The sequence below is a fragment of the Onychomys torridus genome, chromosome 1, assembly GCF_903995425.1.
Source record: "Onychomys torridus chromosome 1, mOncTor1.1, whole genome shotgun sequence".
In the NCBI taxonomy this organism is placed as follows: Eukaryota; Metazoa; Chordata; class Mammalia; order Rodentia; family Cricetidae; genus Onychomys; species Onychomys torridus.
The window spans coordinates 45,622,560-45,641,857 of record NC_050443.1 but is presented as its reverse complement, the minus strand read 5'-3'; the positions used below and the strand labels follow the sequence as shown (position 1 = coordinate 45,641,857).

The 19,298-nt window shown below is 42.6% G+C and overlaps 1 protein-coding gene and 1 pseudogene across 7 annotated transcripts in view; both read left to right on the top strand.

Annotated features, from left to right (window-relative positions):
- Window positions 1–10,062, top strand: part of Tjp1 (tight junction protein 1) — a 247,469-nt gene extending 237,407 nt beyond the window's left edge. For 4 of the 7 annotated variants that reach the window (XM_036184797.1, XM_036184774.1, XM_036184805.1 and 1 more), the window contains 4 exons: window positions 2,795–3,269; window positions 5,003–5,220; window positions 6,459–6,602; window positions 8,853–10,062. In XM_036184797.1, coding sequence (XP_036040690.1) covers window positions 2,795–3,269; window positions 5,003–5,220; window positions 6,459–6,602; window positions 8,853–8,947 — 932 coding nt within the window. In that variant the 3' untranslated portion in view covers window positions 8,948–10,062. The remainder of the gene's footprint in view (window positions 1–2,794; window positions 3,270–5,002; window positions 5,221–6,458; window positions 6,603–8,852) is intronic. The other 3 variants (XM_036184814.1, XM_036184790.1, XM_036184783.1) reach the window with 2 other exon arrangements.
- Window positions 10,063–15,013: 4,951 nt separating this feature from the next.
- Window positions 15,014–19,075, top strand: LOC118570549 (annotated as a pseudogene).
- The last annotated feature ends 223 nt before the right edge of the window (window positions 19,076–19,298 follow it).

The following is a 19,298-nucleotide window of genomic DNA, read 5'->3' as shown; positions in this document are numbered from 1 at the left end:
AGGTTTTGTTGAGAATGTATCTTCTCTGGGCACGGTAGTTCATGTCTTTAATCATAGCACTCTGGAGGCAGAGGCAGAGTTAGATGGGTCTGAGTTTAAGGCCACCACCTTGGTCTACAGAGTTAAGTTCCAAGCCAGCCAGGACTACACAGTAAGTCTCACAGAAAAGAAAATGTTGTGTGTGTTATCTACTGTTTATATAAATGACATTATATTGGATAAGCCTTGTAGCTAAATGAATTTTTGTCTTTTTTTTTTTTTAACCTAGCTTAATTTTATACCTATCTCCAAATTTTCTTGACAGCAGTACCTATTAACTGGTATGCCTCAATTTAAATACTTGAGGGGCATAGAGATGGCTCAGTGGGTAGAGGTGTTTAAGGGTCCAGCCAGCCCTGGACCCCACATGATAGAAGGAAAGAACTAATTCCAGCCAATGCTCTACTGACATAATATTACTCTCAGTGGCACGTGCATGCCCGTGCACACATGCATACACACACACACACACAAATAAGATGTAAATTTAAATATTTGTATATTGCTTTGTAAAACTTGTTATGCTCCACCTTAAAATATGGACGTAAGAAAGCCATATAGTTTGACACAGAAAATATCTTACATTTCCATCCTTCAGTAAAAATCTCAACAAACCTAGCTTACTTATTTGAATAGCTAGATACTATTCGACCGTAACATAATGCAATTTATCCATTCTCTCCTTGGCACTTGTTAGTACCTCTTTATTCGATGGGAGTCAAATTGGAGGGTGTCTGTTTTGAAGCATACCAGTTATTGTACACGTAAGTGATACTTGGAGCTTTTCAGCTGTATGAGGTGCATGCTTCTAGCTCTGGCACTTTGTAGGCAAGGGCCAGCCTGAGCTACAGAGCAAATTCTGTGCACAGTTGAGAGATCTTTCTCAAGGAAAAAGAAACAAACATTAAAGACAGACATCATTGCTGGTTCCCATCCCTAGCTGTAGGGTTTTGTTGGTGTTTGTTTTATAAGGTGGCTTTTAGCACAGTTTCTATTCTTAGTTTGCTAAAAGCATTTTGTTTCACATTGTACCATCGTAGGCTCGAGAGATGGCTATTGCTTCTGATGCTCTTACAGCAGACCTCGGTTTGGCTCCCAGCACCACATCAGGCCACACTCAACCGCCTGTAATTTCAGTTTCAAAGGCTTCAACATCATTTTCTGGCCTTCACAGGCACCAGTTACATACCTGGTGAACATACATGAAGTCTCTCATTCACATGCATAAATAGTTGTCATAAGCCACTGGGCAGTGGTGGCACATGCCTTTAATCCCAGCACTCAGGAGATAGGCAGGCAGAGCTCTGTGAGTTCAAGGCCAACCTGATCTTTAGAGCAAGTTCCAGGAAAGCTAGGGCTACACAGAGAAACCCTGTCTTGGGGGAGGGGAGACAGCCTTTAAAATTAAAAATATTTTTCTCATATTAACATGATCATCTGATTTTTCTACTTTGTTATCTTAATATGGTTACATATTCATGAACAATTTGGATTAATATTTTTCCTGAAACGACTTTGTCTGGTTTTGTTATCTGTGCTATACTAGTTTCATAAAAGAGAGTAGAACACATTCCCAGCTTTTCTATTTCCTTCCTTCCTTCCTTCCTTCCTTCCTTCTGTCCTTCCGTCCTTTCTTTTTTTAAAAAAAAAAAACAAAAACCAAAAACCAAAAGACCTGGCATTACGTCAGCATTCCTTTCCCTGTGATTCCAAGAACTTGTGTGGCTCTGCTCTGTTGCTTCAGCAGAGTGTGGCTGTTCCTGCTAGTCCACATTGGCATGGGCACTTGGACTTGTAAGACTGCTCAGCTTTGTCCTTTTCCATTTGTGCAGTGGTCTTTAATGACTAGTTTATTCTTGTTTTCTTTCATGTTTTCCTGATGGATAGGTCAGGGTCTTACTGCACAGTACCTGGAGTTTTTACTTTTGTTCTTACAGAGAGACAGATTTTCTAAGTATCTTCTCCTACTGTATGGCTTCTGGGCCTTTGTTTTTTTTTAATGCTTTGTTTAAGGATGTAACCGTCTTGTTAAATAAGAAACACAGAGCCAAATACAGAGTTAATAGCCAAGAGGTCAGAGCAATAGCTGAGAGCTGAAAACCTTACCCTTCACTGCTGCTTCTGTCTTTCTTCTCTGCAAGCGGCCTACTTCCTGTGTCCTGTCTTTTTTTTTATAGACTTTCTGTTCTGCCTTCTCATTGGTTGTAAACCCAACCACATGATCTCCTCATCACTGCATGTCTGTACATACCTCCAGGTCTTCTATGGTTGATATTGAGATTAAAGGCGTGTGTCGCCATGCTGGCTGTAACCTTGAACACACAGAGATATGCCTAGCTCTGCCTACCAAGTGCTGGGATTAAAGGCGTGTGCCACCATTGCCCAGCTTCTGCTACGGCTTGCTCTGACCCCAAGCCAACTTTATTAATATACAAATAAAATCACATTTCAGTACAAATAAAATATCACCATATTCAATACTAGTGTGTTTCGTATAATCAAATTTGTTGTACTGTTTCTGAATTTTGGTGGATAGGAGGACAAAGTTACTCAAGGTAACTTTTCAGGGCTTGGTGCTTTCATAGCCTCCTGCTGAATCCGAGGCAACAGACTCTCCTACATCTTGTGTCCTTCACTATCAGACAGGACCCAGACTTCACTTCAGTGCCTGGAGACATTACCTAAGGAAAGAAAGAGAGGGTTGCTAAAATGGGTTTCAGGAAGTTTTTAAAATGTGTGTATGTTTGTTTTTTAGGCAATTCAGTATCATTGGATTTTCAGAACTCATATATGTCTAAACCAGACCCACCCCCACCTCAGAGTAAACCAGCAGCGTTCAGGCCGCAAGCCCGGGAGGACTCTGCTCAGACTTTCTATCCACAGAAGAGTTTCCCAGAGAAGGCTCCAGTTAATGGAGCCGAGCAGACTCAGAAAACCATCACTCCAGCCTACAACCGATTCACACCAAAGCCCTACACAAGTTCTGCCCGGCCATTTGAACGCAAATTTGAAAGTCCCAAGTTCAACCATAATCTTTTGCCAAGCGAAACTGTACATAAACCTGAATTGTCTTCAAAAGCTCCCACTTCTCCAAAGACTCTTATGAAAGCCCATAGTTCAGCACAGCCTCCCGAGTTTGACAGTGGAGTTGAAACTTTCTCTATCCATGCAGATAAGCCTAAATATCAAATGAACAATATCAGCACCATGCCTAAGGCTGTTCCTGTGAGGTAAGATATTTATTGGCCTTTATTTAAAGGGCTGCCTGATTTTTTTTTTTAATTATTATTATTATGGGAAAGGGATGTGGTCAGAGATAAGACCTTGTTATGAAGCCATAGCTAGGATGGCCTTGAACTCCACAGTGATCTTCCTGCCTCAGCCTCCCAAGTGCTGGAAGCATAGGTATGCAACTGTAGTTAGAAGTAGTTTATATGATGAAACTTGAAATGATAATTTGAATTATACCTGTAAACTAAACTTATTATAGTGAGGTATAAGATGTTAAATTATAAAGCTAATGAGCATATAGTATCAATAGGTATTGTCATTATCCCTATATCAGCAATAACTAAGATTGAGGGACAGAAGGCAGTTTGCCCAACCAGCATCCCATGGCTCGGGGTGCTGGTAAGCCATTTAGCCCTGGCCATCTAATCTCAGAGTTCGTATCTTTAGGTAACTATGACTTCCTATCGCCACTTAACTTATCTTCTATCAGTGGGGGTTATATTTGAAGAATAGTGAACAAATTTACCTATTCCTCATTTACTGTTTATTCAGTTAGGGTACAGAAGAGAATAGAAACGTAGTGAACCCACAGTGGCTATTGAAAACCATAGTAAGAAGGTTAAGTCTACCTAGAGCCTCACCTGGGCAGTCTTTTCTGTCTGCTTGTTAAATAGTAATCGGTCAGAACCATCTGACCACATACCGACTCAGCTCAGCCTCTTTAGTAAATATTTTCATGTCCTCCATGAAAGAGGCCTCAGAGGTAGACCTAAGGACCAGGAAGGCCACCTGAAGTCTGCATCTCAAAATGGGTTTGTCAGTCTACCTTCCTGTAGTCATCCAGCGGGGCTCTTACTATGCAGGGCCTCCATGTGACCACATCAGGTGACGGGCTCTGTTCCCTTTCCGTTTGCTTTTGGAGTCTACCCCTGACCCTGCCAGTCATGCTGGAGAGGAACTGTGGCTCCCCTTCATATACTAAATGCTGTTAGTTCATCTCTTCTGTCACGTTCAAGTTCTGTCTTAAAACTACTTCACAAAGTCTTAATAGCCTAACTCCAATTTTGAAACATTCATTGATACTATGTCTTCTGCCTTGGGCAACATTTTGTAGTAAGTCACCTTGCTCTATCCTTCTTGGGTCTTTGAGGTACACTGTATCAGAGCATCTTACCTTTTAGAACCTTGTAGGCTTTACCTTTGGCATTCTGGGCATCTAGGATTCAGGGTGTAATACGAAGGGCAGTGAGTATGCACAATGAAATTCTAAAGTCTACCAAAATCTCCATTACAAAGTATTCTTTTCCATTTGAGCCATGCTGGGCAAGTGCTGTGCTAACAAGCTCCATTCCCAGCCCATATTGTTGTTTTCTGTGTTCCCAGCTAAAGTATGACTCAGCATGATTTAGAGCACCCATTTTATGGAGATTCACTGTGTTGCTTGAGACCCATGGTAGCTGTTAGGGCAAAGTATCGTGTTTGGTGTATTGAAATTACACTGGTAATTATAGTAACCAACTCTTTACCTTCAAAAAGGCAGTCTGGATTTTTCCAGAAAGGGTATGCTCTTAGTTATCCCTCTGAATAAGACCTTTCACTAAAAACTTGACTTGTTTAAATAAGTAACTTCTAAATTTCTTGGAGAAATAAAGTTGAGCACTTACATAATAGTAATAAAAGGAAAGCCCATATGTATTATTAGGATTTTCACTTACCATTTCTGACCCCTCAGTCCTTCAGCTGTGGAAGAAGATGAAGATGAGGATGGTCATACTGTGGTGGCTACAGCCCGAGGCATATTTAACAGTAATGGTGGTGTGTTGAGTTCCATTGAAACTGGTGTTAGTATAATTATCCCACAAGGAGCCATTCCTGAAGGAATCGAGCAAGAAATCTATTTCAAGGTCTGCAGAGACAATAGCATCCTCCCACCTTTAGATAAAGAGAAAGGTAAGTATGCTTATTGTCTGCTTCACGGTGATAACTCAGGCAGTGTCCTGAGTGTACCTTGCTGCTTATAATGGCGTCAGCCACAGGAATAAGCTGGAAGCCTCTAAAGGTTTTAGGCCAAGCACAGCATTTTCTGTGGACAATAGAGGGCCTCTCAAATGGGCTTTCTGCAGAGAAGTGGTATCACTAGCATATGGTGGGTGGGGCCCAAAGGAGGCATGGTGGCCTTCTACACAGAGTACTTTTACTTTCAGTGTGAAATTAAGTGATGCCACATGACTGCCAGGTGGTTTGCCCGACCTAACCAAATTAGACAGCCCTACTATCTCAAGATAGTTAAGAATCATCGGCTCTAGAAGGCTCTGTCCTGCCTGTCAACTGTTAGTTCAAGAGCCAGCAATCAGACACACAGCATAGTGAATGAAATGTCCCTAGAAGGTGGTATAGCATATTTCTGGAAGTCTAAGGGACCCAGGAGTGCTCTGATTTTCACAGCCTTCCTGGAGTCATTGGTATACTATAATAACCACATGCACTGTAATTTCTTTAGCAGTTTGGAATTCACTCAATATGGTACTGTAACCCACTGTCTTGAGATACAGTAGGATTGGTACTGTTGGCCCTGCTTGAATCCCTGAATGCATGTGTAGCAAACACCTAGAAATGAAAGGCAGAGACTAGCAAGGTGGTTCAGTGGGCAAAGATGCTTGCTACGCAGCCTGGAGACCTGAATTTGAGCCCTGGGGTCCATGTAATCAAAGGAGAGAACTGACTCCTGCAAGCTGCATTCTGACCTCCACCAACACAGCGTGAACACACACATAGACACACACACACACACACACACACACACACCAAATAAATAAGACTTTTTTCAGGAAAATATGTAACATTTGCAAAAAGTGTATTGAATGTTTTATGCTCTAGACCTATATGATGGAGTGCAGTTGCTACTAGTTACATGGGATTATTTAATACTAGAAATGTAAAATCAGGACCTCAGAGACTGCATGTATTGGTTATGTGTTGAAATATTGTTTCGGCCACATAAAGTCAGATAAAATATTAAAATGAATGTCATATCTTTTTATCTATTAAGAAGTTGTAGCCTCCACTGTCTTTTTCTCAGCACTGTTATAGACTTACCTTCATTTGACTTCAGGAAGCATACACCGGGAGTGGGGACTGTGTCTAGAAGGAAGACCTCATCTCTCTTGCCCTTCTCTCCTTAACTCTAGGTGAAACTCTGCTGAGCCCCCTCGTGATGTGTGGGCCCCATGGCCTCAAGTTCCTGAAGCCCGTGGAGCTGCGCCTGCCACATTGTGCGTCCATGACTCCTGACGGTTGGTCTTTTGCTCTAAAATCATCCGACTCCTCGTCGGGTATGCGGTCTTCACTCTGTCCTTTGGGGCTTTGGGGACTGTCATTGATTAATGCCTGACCTCTTGGTGCTCCCCATGCTGTGTGTGAACAGGTCTTCACTCTGTCCTGTGGCCTTGTTAGCATCACTGGTATTTGAGATTTATTATGGAACCTGTGTCATAAATGCATATGGAACCATGGAGACTTTTCTCTTTTCATAATTGGTGATTTGGCTAAAGATTGACTGTTCTTGGGGTTCAAAAAGATTTTATGGTCTATCAGATTTTTCAAGATGCAGAATATTTATACTAACCTTAGAGAACGTTTTCACAGTGATGATACTTGGCCATGGGTTTGGTTTTTTTGTTTTTGTTTTTGTTTTTTTTTCCCCCAGTGTGAACCTCTAAGTAACTCCTATTGTGTACTATTTTAAGTGACTTTTGCTCATTGGCTCATGATTTCAAGGCTTCCATTGCATTTTCATATTTCTCACTTGAATAACCTAAAAGTCAGTCTTTTTTGTTTGTTTGGTTTGGTTTTTTGTTTGTTTGTTTGTTTGGTTGGTTGGTTGGTTGGTTTTTGTTTTTTTGAGACAGGGTTTCTCTGTGTCGTTTTGGTGCCTGTCCTGGATCTCACTTTATAGACCAGGCTGGCCTTGAACTCAGAGATTCACCTGGCTCTGCCTCCTGAGTGCTGGGATTAAAGGCGTGCGCCACCGCCCAGCAAAAGTCAGTCTTTATTACCATTATTGTTCACTCTAACAGGAGCTATAGGAAAACAAAAATTAAAAGTTTAACCACTACATTTGTATAAATCATTGAGCATTAGTAAGTTTTAGTTTAGTCCAGTATGGAATAAAGGTTATAATAGAAAGATTACAATAGGATCAAGTTAAAATGTTCCCTGGGAGAAAAGCACTGTAGACTAGCTTTAAGTAGTAAACTAGAAATTAAGCAGTATTTAAAATGGACATTCAGATGCAGGGAGAATGTTGTAGGTTTGAGGCTAGCTTCATCTAAACTGCCAGCTACACCTACCTGTGCTGTAAGTGACCTTACATGATGTACAAAGGAGCTACATGTTTGTCATTTCCAGTGCTTATGTGGTACTGTTTGATTGTACTGAGACCATTGGAGTGTGTTCATCCAGAAAATAAGTATACCTTTGTGTAATCCAGTGCAGCAGTAGGCTACATTGCTACTGCTAACCTGTTCTGTAGGCATGGAGTTGGTAAGTACTGACTTAAATCAAAAACTTAATGATGATGCCTTTGATTTCCAGAGTTGTCACAATTTTCTCACTGTCTGAGTAATTTGTACATCTGTATCTGAAATTCAGTGACTCTTTATTAAGCCATTTATTTTATTATTGAATGTGATGTATATCTTACTGAACACAGGGTGCACAACTGGTATATTTGATAGTCAACCTTTTATTGTAGTGGCTGCCTGGTACATTGCAAGAGGGCTAGTGGTTTCTCTGGCCTCAAGTCTGTGGGTACCATTTGTGACAGAAGCATCTCCATACATTGTCCACAGCACAGAAACATTCTGGTCATGGACTATTATAAGGGAAGGAAAAGTCAGCAGCTTTGATTCTCTGCTCAATTGGCTACCTCAGAGATTAGAGTTTTCCATCATTCACAGTTCATGTCCACTGCCTGGTCATCGTGCAGGGTACAAATCTGAAAATACCAAGAGCTTCTTCAAACCTCAAACACCCAAGACCTACCTCCAACCTACTGAGCCTGTGGGTGTTTGAATTCCCACAAAGGGTTGTATTGCATACCTGGTGTGTGGGAAGCTCTGGTGCAGTCTTGCTGGTTTGGATTGGTAAGGAGGAAGAGTCAGAGGAATCTACGAATCTTTGTGGAAGGAATATCCTCTGTGTGCATAACTGAGTGTGAGCAGTGCTGTTTTCTCACACTCACTAGAATGAGTTACTGTATAGTGTCATACAGAAGGAAGGGGTTGTTAATAGTTACGTACACTGAAGAACAGCTTCAACAGTCTCCTGAGTCTTTATAACTTTATTCCTGTATTAAAAAGCCCAATGAATTTGATAACATAAGAGACATCTAAAACAGCTTTGAAATGCTTGCAGCTGACAGACCTACTTAAAAAACCAAGTTTGGATATAAGTATAACATCTGAAGAAATAGAAGAAAATTCTATCTGATACATGTGTTTATGTTGGTTTATAATAGTAAAGCATTGTGGAAAGCAGTCCAGAAAACCATTAAGTGACATCAAAATCTCTCTCTCTCCTAGGTGACCCTAAAACCTGGCAAAACAAGTGTCTTCCTGGAGATCCAAATTATCTTGTTGGAGCCAACTGTGTCTCTGTCCTGATTGACCACTTTTAGTTCTTAAGAGTGTAGGAACCGGACTAAGCAATGTGAACATGGACTGAACTTACTAAATCTAAATGGAACCACTCGACTGAGTATTATATTTTCTTAGAATTTATACTGCAATTATTAGTATTAAGCATTTGTTGGACCTGATGAAGATTAGTGAGCATGCCCCTGAACCACGGTCAGAAAACATGCTACAAGCTACATGTCATTGAGTGAAGAACTGTCCGGCATTGGCTAGAGGTTCAAAGATATTTTGCTTTGTAATGATTTTTATACTTTTTTTATGGTCACTGCTTAACTTCACATACTGATTTCCGTTAAAAATACCAGCCAGTAAATGGGGGTGCATTTGAGTTCTGTTCTTTCCAAACTACACTCAAAACTTTATTATGGCCTTGGCCTAGCATACACATTTTATTTTATTATGCATGAGGTAATGTGCACACATTTTTTTTTCTTTTACAAATGCACCTGGAATATATAACCAGTGTAGTGGATTTAACAGAAATGTACAGCAGGGGGATTTATAACTTGGGGAGGGGGGGTCAAATGAAGACAATTACTTATTGTATATGAAAACACATTTCTCTTAGGGAAGGACACCAAAGCATGTGAGCCTGGTACCATGGCCTCTGAATCTATAAATTAACATATCACCACAGACATCTAACCAGCAGGAATGCCTTACCCTCTTGTTTTTAATTCTTAGATCATTTCACCGTGTACTACTTTTTATGAGTTATGTGCATATCTAGATACTATATCATGAAAAAGATTGAGTAAATTGTGGATGTGATGGTTTCAGAAATGTGTAATCACCCAGAAGAAATAATGGTGTGACTTAAAATCTTCTTTTGTTTTGACAAGGGGGCGTGGTGGTCTTCTGTTCTCTGGGCTGTGCATCTGAAATGTCGATGTTTTCAGGACACATGTACATAAAGTGTGCATACCACTTTTGTTCTTGGTTTGCAGATTAACTTTTATAAACTCCATTTTTATACATAAACAGAACCAGGTTTCTAAGGCTACCTTTGTATTCTCTCCTGTACCTCTTGAGCCTTGAACTTTGACCTCTGCAGCAATAAAGCAGCATTTCTACACATACAAGGTCATTTTTTTAAGGAAAAAAAAAATGCACAGAGTTGTTACATTTTTAAGTGCTGCATTTAAAAGATACAGTTACTCTAGTTTGATTAAATTCTTGCAAAGTATCCCTTCTGTAAAATTTGTGATACAATGCTGTGCCCTAAAGTGTATTTTTTTACTAATAGACAGTTTATTATGGCACATCAGCACGATTTCTGTTTAGATAATACACCACTACATTCTGTTAATAATCATTAGGTGTGGAAGAATTTCTTTTGTGGTTATTAAAAAAAAATCTCAAATTTCTAAATCTGCAAGAATAAAACTTTTTAAAATACAGTACTAGTTTGGTTTATTTGACCTGTTTCCCATTTAAAGCAACTTTTTAATACTGTTTTAATTTTTTTTAATGTGTGTTGTGTGCACATGTAGGCTAGAGATGAACATAGTCTCTCCTCCTCTGTTGTTTTCTGCCTTAGTTTTTGAGGCAAGATCTTGCACTGAACAAGGAGCGCCCAGTTTCAGTCAGCCTGGCCAGCAAGATCCAAGGATCCATCTGTATCTGCTTCTCTACTTCCCAGCATCACTGGGGTTACAGACAAGGTCCACCACCTACTTAGTTTCTGTGTGGGTGCTGGGCATCCACACTCAGGTCCTCATGCTTGTATGACAACCATTTTTTACACACTGACCCCATTGTCTAGCCCCTGTAATCCCATTTAGAGCCTTTGCACTAATCATCCCCATCACCTGCCATCCTAGGGAAATACTATACATCTGAGTCTTGTTTCCCACCACCACTGTGTACTACGGGGGAGGCATGCTAGTCAAAGGCTAGTAGGCCAACTCTAGCTAGTCTGTGTTCTCTATACCGTGTTTGTTCTTTAGGACAGTTCGTGCAGACCTCTCCCCCGGAATAGTTTATAACATGGGCATTTTTTTATGCCACTGCCTTCGGAGAAGAAAATGATTTTTAATGGCTCCAAGTACCCACTTTGGTAATCTTATTTAACCACCACTTTCACTGTCATTGAAGTCATTTCTTACTGGTTTAGTGTACAGCTATGTGAATGTAGCCCATCTTTGTGGGGTTTCTTTCTTTTTTGAGGATATAATTTATGTGCATGTTACCTTTTTCTTTAGGTGTATAGTTCTCCAAATTTTGTTAAGTACTTACTGCTTGCCTAGGAAACTATGTACTTAAGAAAACTAAAGCTGACTTTTGTTAAAGCATTACTGTAGTTAATCTGTAGAACAATTTCTTCACCCCACTCTGAGAATACCTTGTATACTTGGAGACTCCACCCCACTTCCAGCCTTTGGTAACTTAGAATCCCTTTTCGGTTGCCATAGCTTTGCCTCTTTGAGACATCGTCATAAGTGGGGTCACACAATATATAATCTAGGGGCGTGGCGTGGCTTCTTTCACATCACATGATACAGTTGAGCTTTGTGTAGGATGTTGCAGTTCTTTGTTTCAGTAGTTGTTCCAGGGTGTGGCTGTACTAGAGTTCCTATATCCATTCTGCCTGAGGAACTTTGGGGTTGTTTCCACATTTGGGAGATTATGCGTAAGTGGCTATAAGCATTTACGTACAAATGTGAATATAACTTTTGTTTCACTTGACTGTAACTACCTAACAAGATGATCATTGGCTTATACATTGTCTTTTTAACCCAAATAACAACAAATATGGTGCTAGCTTGTTTCACAGTACCTGCACCACTTTTCATTGAAGTCACCAGTCTATGAAGGTCCAGTTACTCGGGTGTCTTTGGCAGTTGTCATTGTTTATCTTGGCCTTTCTGCTGAGCTTTCCCTAGCGTTTGATGTTGTGGTAGTCTAACTGTAGTTGGCCCCCATAATCTCCTAGGGAGTGCTACTATTAGAGGTGTGGCCTTGTTAGAGTGGGAGGAAGTGTGTCACTGTAGGGTGGGCTTTGAGGTTTCCTATGCTCAGGATACCGCCCAGGGTGCCAGTCTGTTGCCTGCAAGATGTAGGACTCTCAGCTCCAGCGCCACATCTGCACATCGCCATCCTCCCCATCATGATGATGGACTGAACCTCTGAAACTGTAAGTGAGCCACTTCAATTAAGTGCTTCCTTTTTAAGAGTTGCCATGGTCTTGGTGTCTCTTCACAGCAATGAAAACCCTAACGAAGACAGACATACATCTATCTAGTGACTCCAATACCTCGTCTTTTGGTGAAGTAGCTATTGAAATATTTTGAGTTGCTAAATTAGGTCATTGTGGGGTGGGGAGATGACTCAGTCATTAAAGGGCCTACTGTGCAAGCCTGAGGAACCCCCACACCCACATCAAAAGCCCAGGTGTGTCAGTAAGCACCTGTAATCTAGGCACCAAGAGGACTGAGATAGGCAGCCTAGCGAATTAGTGAGTTACAGATTAACTGAGAGATACTGTCTCAAAAACCAAGATGTGAGCAAGAGAGGAAGACACCCCCCGTCAACCTTTGGCCTTCATGCACACATTTACAGAAAGTATATACACCACACACAAAACGGCGGTTCATCCATTTCACTGTCTAATACATAAGAAGGCACCCTTAGTAGTGTCTTTCAGAGAGTGGCAGTTACTCACTTGAAGTCTAGTTTTTTATTCTCTCAGAGACTGCTTTGGAGCATGCCTAAGAATACTTTGCCTAACCTGTGGCACAAAGATTTTTGTTCCTTAGTTTTTCCTCACTCGATTCTTTTTTGGCTTTATAGTCCACTTTTGAGTTGGTTTTATGTGCAGCATGAGCTGTGTGTGTTGAGATTCAGTCTGTTTTGTGTTTGCATGTCTGTATTGTAAATACATAGTAAGACTTAACTAAGACATTGGGCTTCCATAAGTAGGTCAGTAGAAGTCTGGTACTCACGCCTGTCCAGCATAAATGCCAGGCAATGCTTACATGTCTTCTCCTTAATGTTGACAGGAATAAGGACATTCTGTTCCCCCAAAGCCATCTTACACAGAACTCGGCATGTTGAGTGAAGTAATTCATATAGACTTGTGTTGGAAATCCAACTTTGCCTCTTTCTTATGCCACTTATACTGGTGGACAATTTAGTTAATGTCCATAGTTTTTTGAGTCTCTCTCTCCTTTTGACCTCTTAGCAAACACATTCTTGGCGTAGTGCACAAGTGGTGTTACCCAGGCAGGGAGAGATAGACCTTGACACTGGGTATTTTGACTCTAGTCAGGGATGCAGTAAGGGATGTGGCTGCAAATTCAGCCAAGGCTACCAAGCAGGCAGGTGACCTGAGTTTAGTTTGCCTGCTGCACAATTTGAAAGTTATCCCAGCTAGGAAGCTAGCAGGATGCTTTCTGTGGAGTCTACAGAGTCTGTGGGACAGGTACATTCTTCATCAACTCACTGAAGCTTTGGGTGGCTTCGATTGGCTCGAGAGGAAGGTCTCTGCTCTTAGGTAATTTAACGAAGTGGAGTACTGCAAAGATCAAGTTAATGTTCCATCTCACAGACCCTTATTACTGACTCAAATTTGGTCACAGAAAAAGGTTGTCTAGTAGCTTTTTTATTTTTACACCTCAGTATCCTAAGGGATAAATAGTTAATGTAGAATTCACAAAAAAGATACACAATAAACTTGAGAACTTCCAATTCAAAACTAAGATGGATAATACTTGTAACTGCAACCGTCGTCGTTCAGGGTACATGTAGAGCTTGTTTCCTCCAGGTGACCCATGGTGGCTCAGGTCCTGAGGAAGGTGTTAGAACTGAGGTACCTGGGAGTGAAACCTATGCCCTTCACATGCTGACACTGCATTTGCTGTCTAAGCTGCCTTGGGTTAGCTGTACTCCTACTTGCCAGGGAAATTACATGTCTGTGAAGACTAAAAATGAATTGTTGTTAATCCAGGTGTTTCCCCTGCTCTAACTACCAGGCTGAGAAGATGTATATGCACATTGTGACATACCTGAGACATTGAATTAGCAGGAGATAGGAGACCTTCGCTAAGAACTGCCCTCTGCCCTTGTGCATGGAGAATTATTGACATGGGTGTAGACATTGCCGTTTCTGTGTTTTAGGCTAGGCTTAGTTGTCAGACTGGCTGTTGGTAAAGGGCTTGCTTACTTAGCATGCAAGAAGCCAAGGGCCCAGTTCCCAGTACCAATAAACCTGGGTGTGGCCTTGCATCCTTGTAATCCCAGTACTCAGGAGATAGAGGCAGGAGGATCAAAAGTTCAAGGTTATTCTTGGCTACATTGTGAGTTTCAAGCCAGCCTAGTATACAAGAAGATTTTAAAAAAGATAGGCATACCTCTTTAAAACATCCTTAAAAACAGAAGAAAAAATTGTCATGTGACTAGTGCACTTACAAGTCCGTGCTTGGGTGCCACATACATTCGACGGTTAGTATGTGACAGCCCAGGTTGGAGTGGAATCCTGTTGGGTGTAATGGTTTCTTTTCCTTTGCTGTCCTAATATACCCTGACAAGAGCAATTGAAGGAGGGGTGTATTCAGCTCATATTTTGTGGGTGCAGTTCATCGTGGTGAGGGAGTCAGGGTGACAGAGCTTGAGGCCACAGGTCACGTTGTACCCACAGGGAGGAAGGGATGCTGGGTTTTCCTTCTGTTTGCTCTTTCCAGGACCCAGCCCTGGATTGCTGCTGCCTGCATTTAAAGTCTCCCCACCCCATTAACATAGTCCTTCCTACATCTGCCTGGAGGTCATTCAGACAGCCCGCACAGGTATGCCTGCAGACTTGCCTCCTAGGTGACTCTAGTTCTTAGCAAGTTACCAGTTAAATGGGAACCATCAAAGTGGGGCTTCCATGGGCAAGCTTTTAAGGTCATGAGGTTTCCCAGAACATCTCTTAAGAATTCAGTGTCTGGAGAAGGTTAACTAATACTAAGAATGTTTGCAAAAGACTTAGACACCTGTTTTATAAGCTTCATATAAAAGAGTTGAAGTTACCTGTCTTGTTTACTTGTCTGTTGCTGTGATACGACACCATGACCAAGGAAACTTTCGTAAGGAAGAGGTTATTGGGAGTTTCCAGGTTCAGAAGCTGAGCCTGTGGCCTTCACGGCAGCAGGCAGGCAGACAGTGCTCAAGCAGTAGCTGAGAGCTCACATCTTGAGACATAGCAAGGCAGAGAGAAACGGAGACTGAGACTGACTGGTTCAGAATGGAGTAACACAAATCTTTTGACACTTCATAGTCCACCCCTAGTGACACAACTCTCCCAACAAGACCACATCTCCTGATTCTTAAAGTTTAAACTAGAGACCAAGCATTCCAATATGGTGGCCATTCCCATTCAACCAGCACATTACCCTATACAGGGATTAATGACCTTCCAGGAAGGCTTAGGCTGCCAAAAACAAGCCCAGTATTAGGTGTGGTGTCCACCTAACAGTTGTTGATCAGGGGTGTCCCAGGGAGCACTCCCTAGAAGCAATACAGACTGTTGTCATTGCTCATACTTACCTACTAGAATTTGATGGTAAGACCCTGTTACCGAAGAGATCATGGAATGTGGTGAAATTGAGTTGGTACCTCCCAGGAAGCTTCTTCCCTCCTGGCTAGTTTTCATGAGATCAGACAGCTGTCATGTAGGCTGCTAGGGTTGGGGGCTCATCACCAGTATAACACAGCTGTGAACCCTGTGACCTATAACAACCACCAGAGTGACAAGATATGCCCATCAGTGCAATAATGGCACAGACAACAGGGGGCTAACCAAATGCTTTTTGTTTGGATTAAAGCCCACTCCACAGGAGGAACCACATTCCCAGTACTGTAAATTTGACCAAGAACCCATGTCTGGGGACTTCCAGGCTCCAGGGCTGAACCTATTACTCTTACTTTTCTAAATGGACATAGTACCAAATGGCCCTCTAAATTAGTATTCTGCACTCATGGATTAGTGCAACTCTCGGGGTTCATCAAAGAAGTTGAAGTAGTGAGCAGTGGTTAACAGAACCTGGCTAGCATACAAAGGATAAGTGCCTGTGGAGTGGCAAATGGAGCATCTTTATCTCGAATTCCCATCATCCAAAGCGCAGGGACCATGGAAAAAGAGGGGATTGAAGGGAGCCAGCAGTCATGGAGGAATGGAGCATGACATGACGGGATCACTGCCATCATGAACTCAAACAGCTGTGATGGTTTGCACAGGACTGAGCAAGCAACACTGTAGCATGGAGGGGAGCAGGACTTGTAAGCCACCCCACACTGAACCTCTGTTGACCCTTGATGGCTTCTGAGGGAGGGAAGGTACGCTTTTAAGTGTGGTTTTCCCAGTTCCAGAATGTATCATCGCGATAGACATACTTAGAAGTTGGCAGAATTCTCACATGGGTTCCCTGACCCGTGGTTGGAAAGACTGAATGGAAGCCTTAGAGCTGCCTCTGCCAGGGAAAATAGGGAATTGCCGAGAGGTGGTGGTGCACGCCTTTAATCCCAGCACCCGGGAGGCAGAGCCAGGCGGATCTCTGTGAGTTCGAGGCCAGCCTGGCCTACAGAGTGAGATCCAGGACAGGCACCAAAACTACACAGAGAAACCCTGTCTCAAAAAAACAACAACAAAAACCAAAAAGAAAATAGTGAATCAAAACAGTGTCACATCCCTGGAGGAACTGCAGAAATCATTGCCACCATCAAGGACTTGAAAGATGCAGGGGTGGTGCTTCCAATCACACCTCCCTTTAAATCTTCTGTCTGGCCAATGAGGAAGACAGATGGATCATAGAGAATGACAGTTAACTATCGAAAACTCCGTCAGGTAGTGACTCTGATTGCAGCTGCTCTACCAAATTTGGTGTCCTCACTTGAGCAGATTAACACATCTCCTGGTACATGGTATTTAGTTATTGATCTAGAAAATGCCCTTTTCTCAGTACCTGTCCATAAGGACCACCAGAAGCAATTTGCTTTCACTTGGCAAAGCCAGCAGTATACCTTTACAGTTTTACCTCAAGGTCATAACTTAGTTAGAAGGGGTTGTGATAATCTGTCTCTTCCACAACATATTACAATGGTCCACTATATTGATGACATTATGCTTATTGACCAAGTGAGCAGGAGGTAGCAACCACTCGGAACTCATTGGTAACGTATAATGCGTGTCAGAGATGGGAAATAAACCCACCCTCAGTGACATTCATAGTAGTCCTGTTGTGGGGCATGCAGAATATCCCTGAGGTGAATAAGTTATCACACCTGGCCCTTCCCACCAAGAAAAAAGCATGTTTAGTGGCCTCTTTGGATTCAGGAGACAGCACATTCCCCACTTGGGTGTGTTACTCTGGCCCATATACCAAGTGACTCGGAAAGCTGCTAGCTTTGTGTGGGTCCTGGAAATGGAGAAGGCTCTTCGACAGGCCCAGGCTGCTGTGCAGGCTGCTCTATCCCTTGGACCATATGACCCAGCAGACACAATGGTGCTTGAGGTGTCAATGGCAGATAGGGATGCTGTTCCACAGGACCTTAGAGGTGAGCCACAGAAGAGACCTTTGGGATTTTGGCACAAGACTCTGCCATCATCTGTAGACAACTACTGTCCCTTTGAAAAATAGCTCTAGACCTGCTTTGGGCTTGAGTGGAAACTGAACATTTGACAATGGGCCACCAAATCACCATGTGACATGAACTGCTCATCATTAGCTGGGTGTTACCAGACCCACCAAGTCATAAAGTAGGACGTGCACAGCGACAATCTATTATCAAATGGAGTGGTATACATGAGATCGGGCCCAGGCAGGTCCTGAAGACACGCAAGCTGCGTGAAGAAGTTGCCAGACTACCTCAGGTTTCTACTGTTACAATGCTGTCTGCTGCCCAGCATGTACCTATAGCCTCATGGGGTGTTCTCTATGGTCAGTTGATGGTTCTGTACATTATCCCAGCACCACCCAGAAGTGAACAGCTGCAGCATTACAACCTCTTTCTGGTACAACCCTGAAAGACACTAGCTAAGGGAAATCTTCACAATGTACAGTGCACATGGTCATACAGTTTGTTTGGAAGGAGAGATGGCCAGATGTACGGTTGTTCACTGATTCATGGGCTATAGCCAATGGACTGTCTGGATGGTCAGGGACTTGAAAAGAGCATGATGGAAAACTGGTAAGAAAGACATCGGGGAAAAGCATATGGATAGATCTCTCCAAATGGGCAAAAGCTGTGGCGACACTTGTGTTCCATGTAAATGTTCATCAAAGTTGACTTCAGCTGAGGAGGAGTTCAGTAATCAAGTAGATAGGATGATCCATTCTGTGGACAGGCAGCCTCTTTCCTCAGCCATTCCTGTCATTACCCAATGGGCTAATGAACAAAGTGGCCATCGTGAGATGGGGGTTATGCATGGGCTCAAGAACATGGGCTTCCACTCACCAAGGCTGACTTGGCTACCACTGCTGCTGAGTGCCAGATCTGGCAACAGCAGAGACTAACACTGAGGCCCAGATATGGCACTATTCCCTGGGGTGACCAGCCAGCAACCTGGTGGCAGGTTGACTACATTGGACCACTTCTTTCATGGAAAGGACAATGCTTTGTCCTTACTAGAGTAGACACTTATTATGGTTTTAGATTTGCCTTTCCTGCACATAATGCTTCTGCCAAAACCACCATCTGTGGACTTAAAATACCTGATCCACCAACATGGTATTCTACACAGTATGGCTTCTGACCAAGGAACTTCTCTTCACAGCCAGAGAAGTGTGACAGTGGGCCCATGAGTGTGCAACCCAGTGGTCTTCCCATGTTCCACACCATCCTGAAGCAGCCGGCCTGATAGAAAGATGGAATGGACTTCGGTGTTTCGAAGACACAGAACACCAATTCAGTGCCATCAGCCTGGAGGTCTGGGGCAGGGTTCCCCAGAAGGCAGTATGTGCTCTGAATCAGCATCCACTATGTGGTATGGTTTCTCTTATAGCCAGGATCCACAGGTCCAGGATTCAAGGAGTGGAAAGGGGAATAGTTCCACTCATTGTCATCCCTGATGAACCACTAGGAAAGCTTCCTCTTCCTATTCTGTCAACCCTAACTAAGTTCTGCTAGCTTAGAAGTTTTGGTTCCAGAGGGGGAGTGCTCTTCCAGGAGCTACAGCAAGCACTCCATTGAACTGGAAGCTCAGTCTCCCCCCCCCCCCCATCACTTTGGGCTTCTGATGCCCTTAAACCAAGAGGATAAGAATGGAATAACAGTGTTACGAGAGGTGATTGATCCAGATGGAATATGGATCAACCCATATTCGCAGAGGGGAGGTTGGATTGCCTTTCCACAATA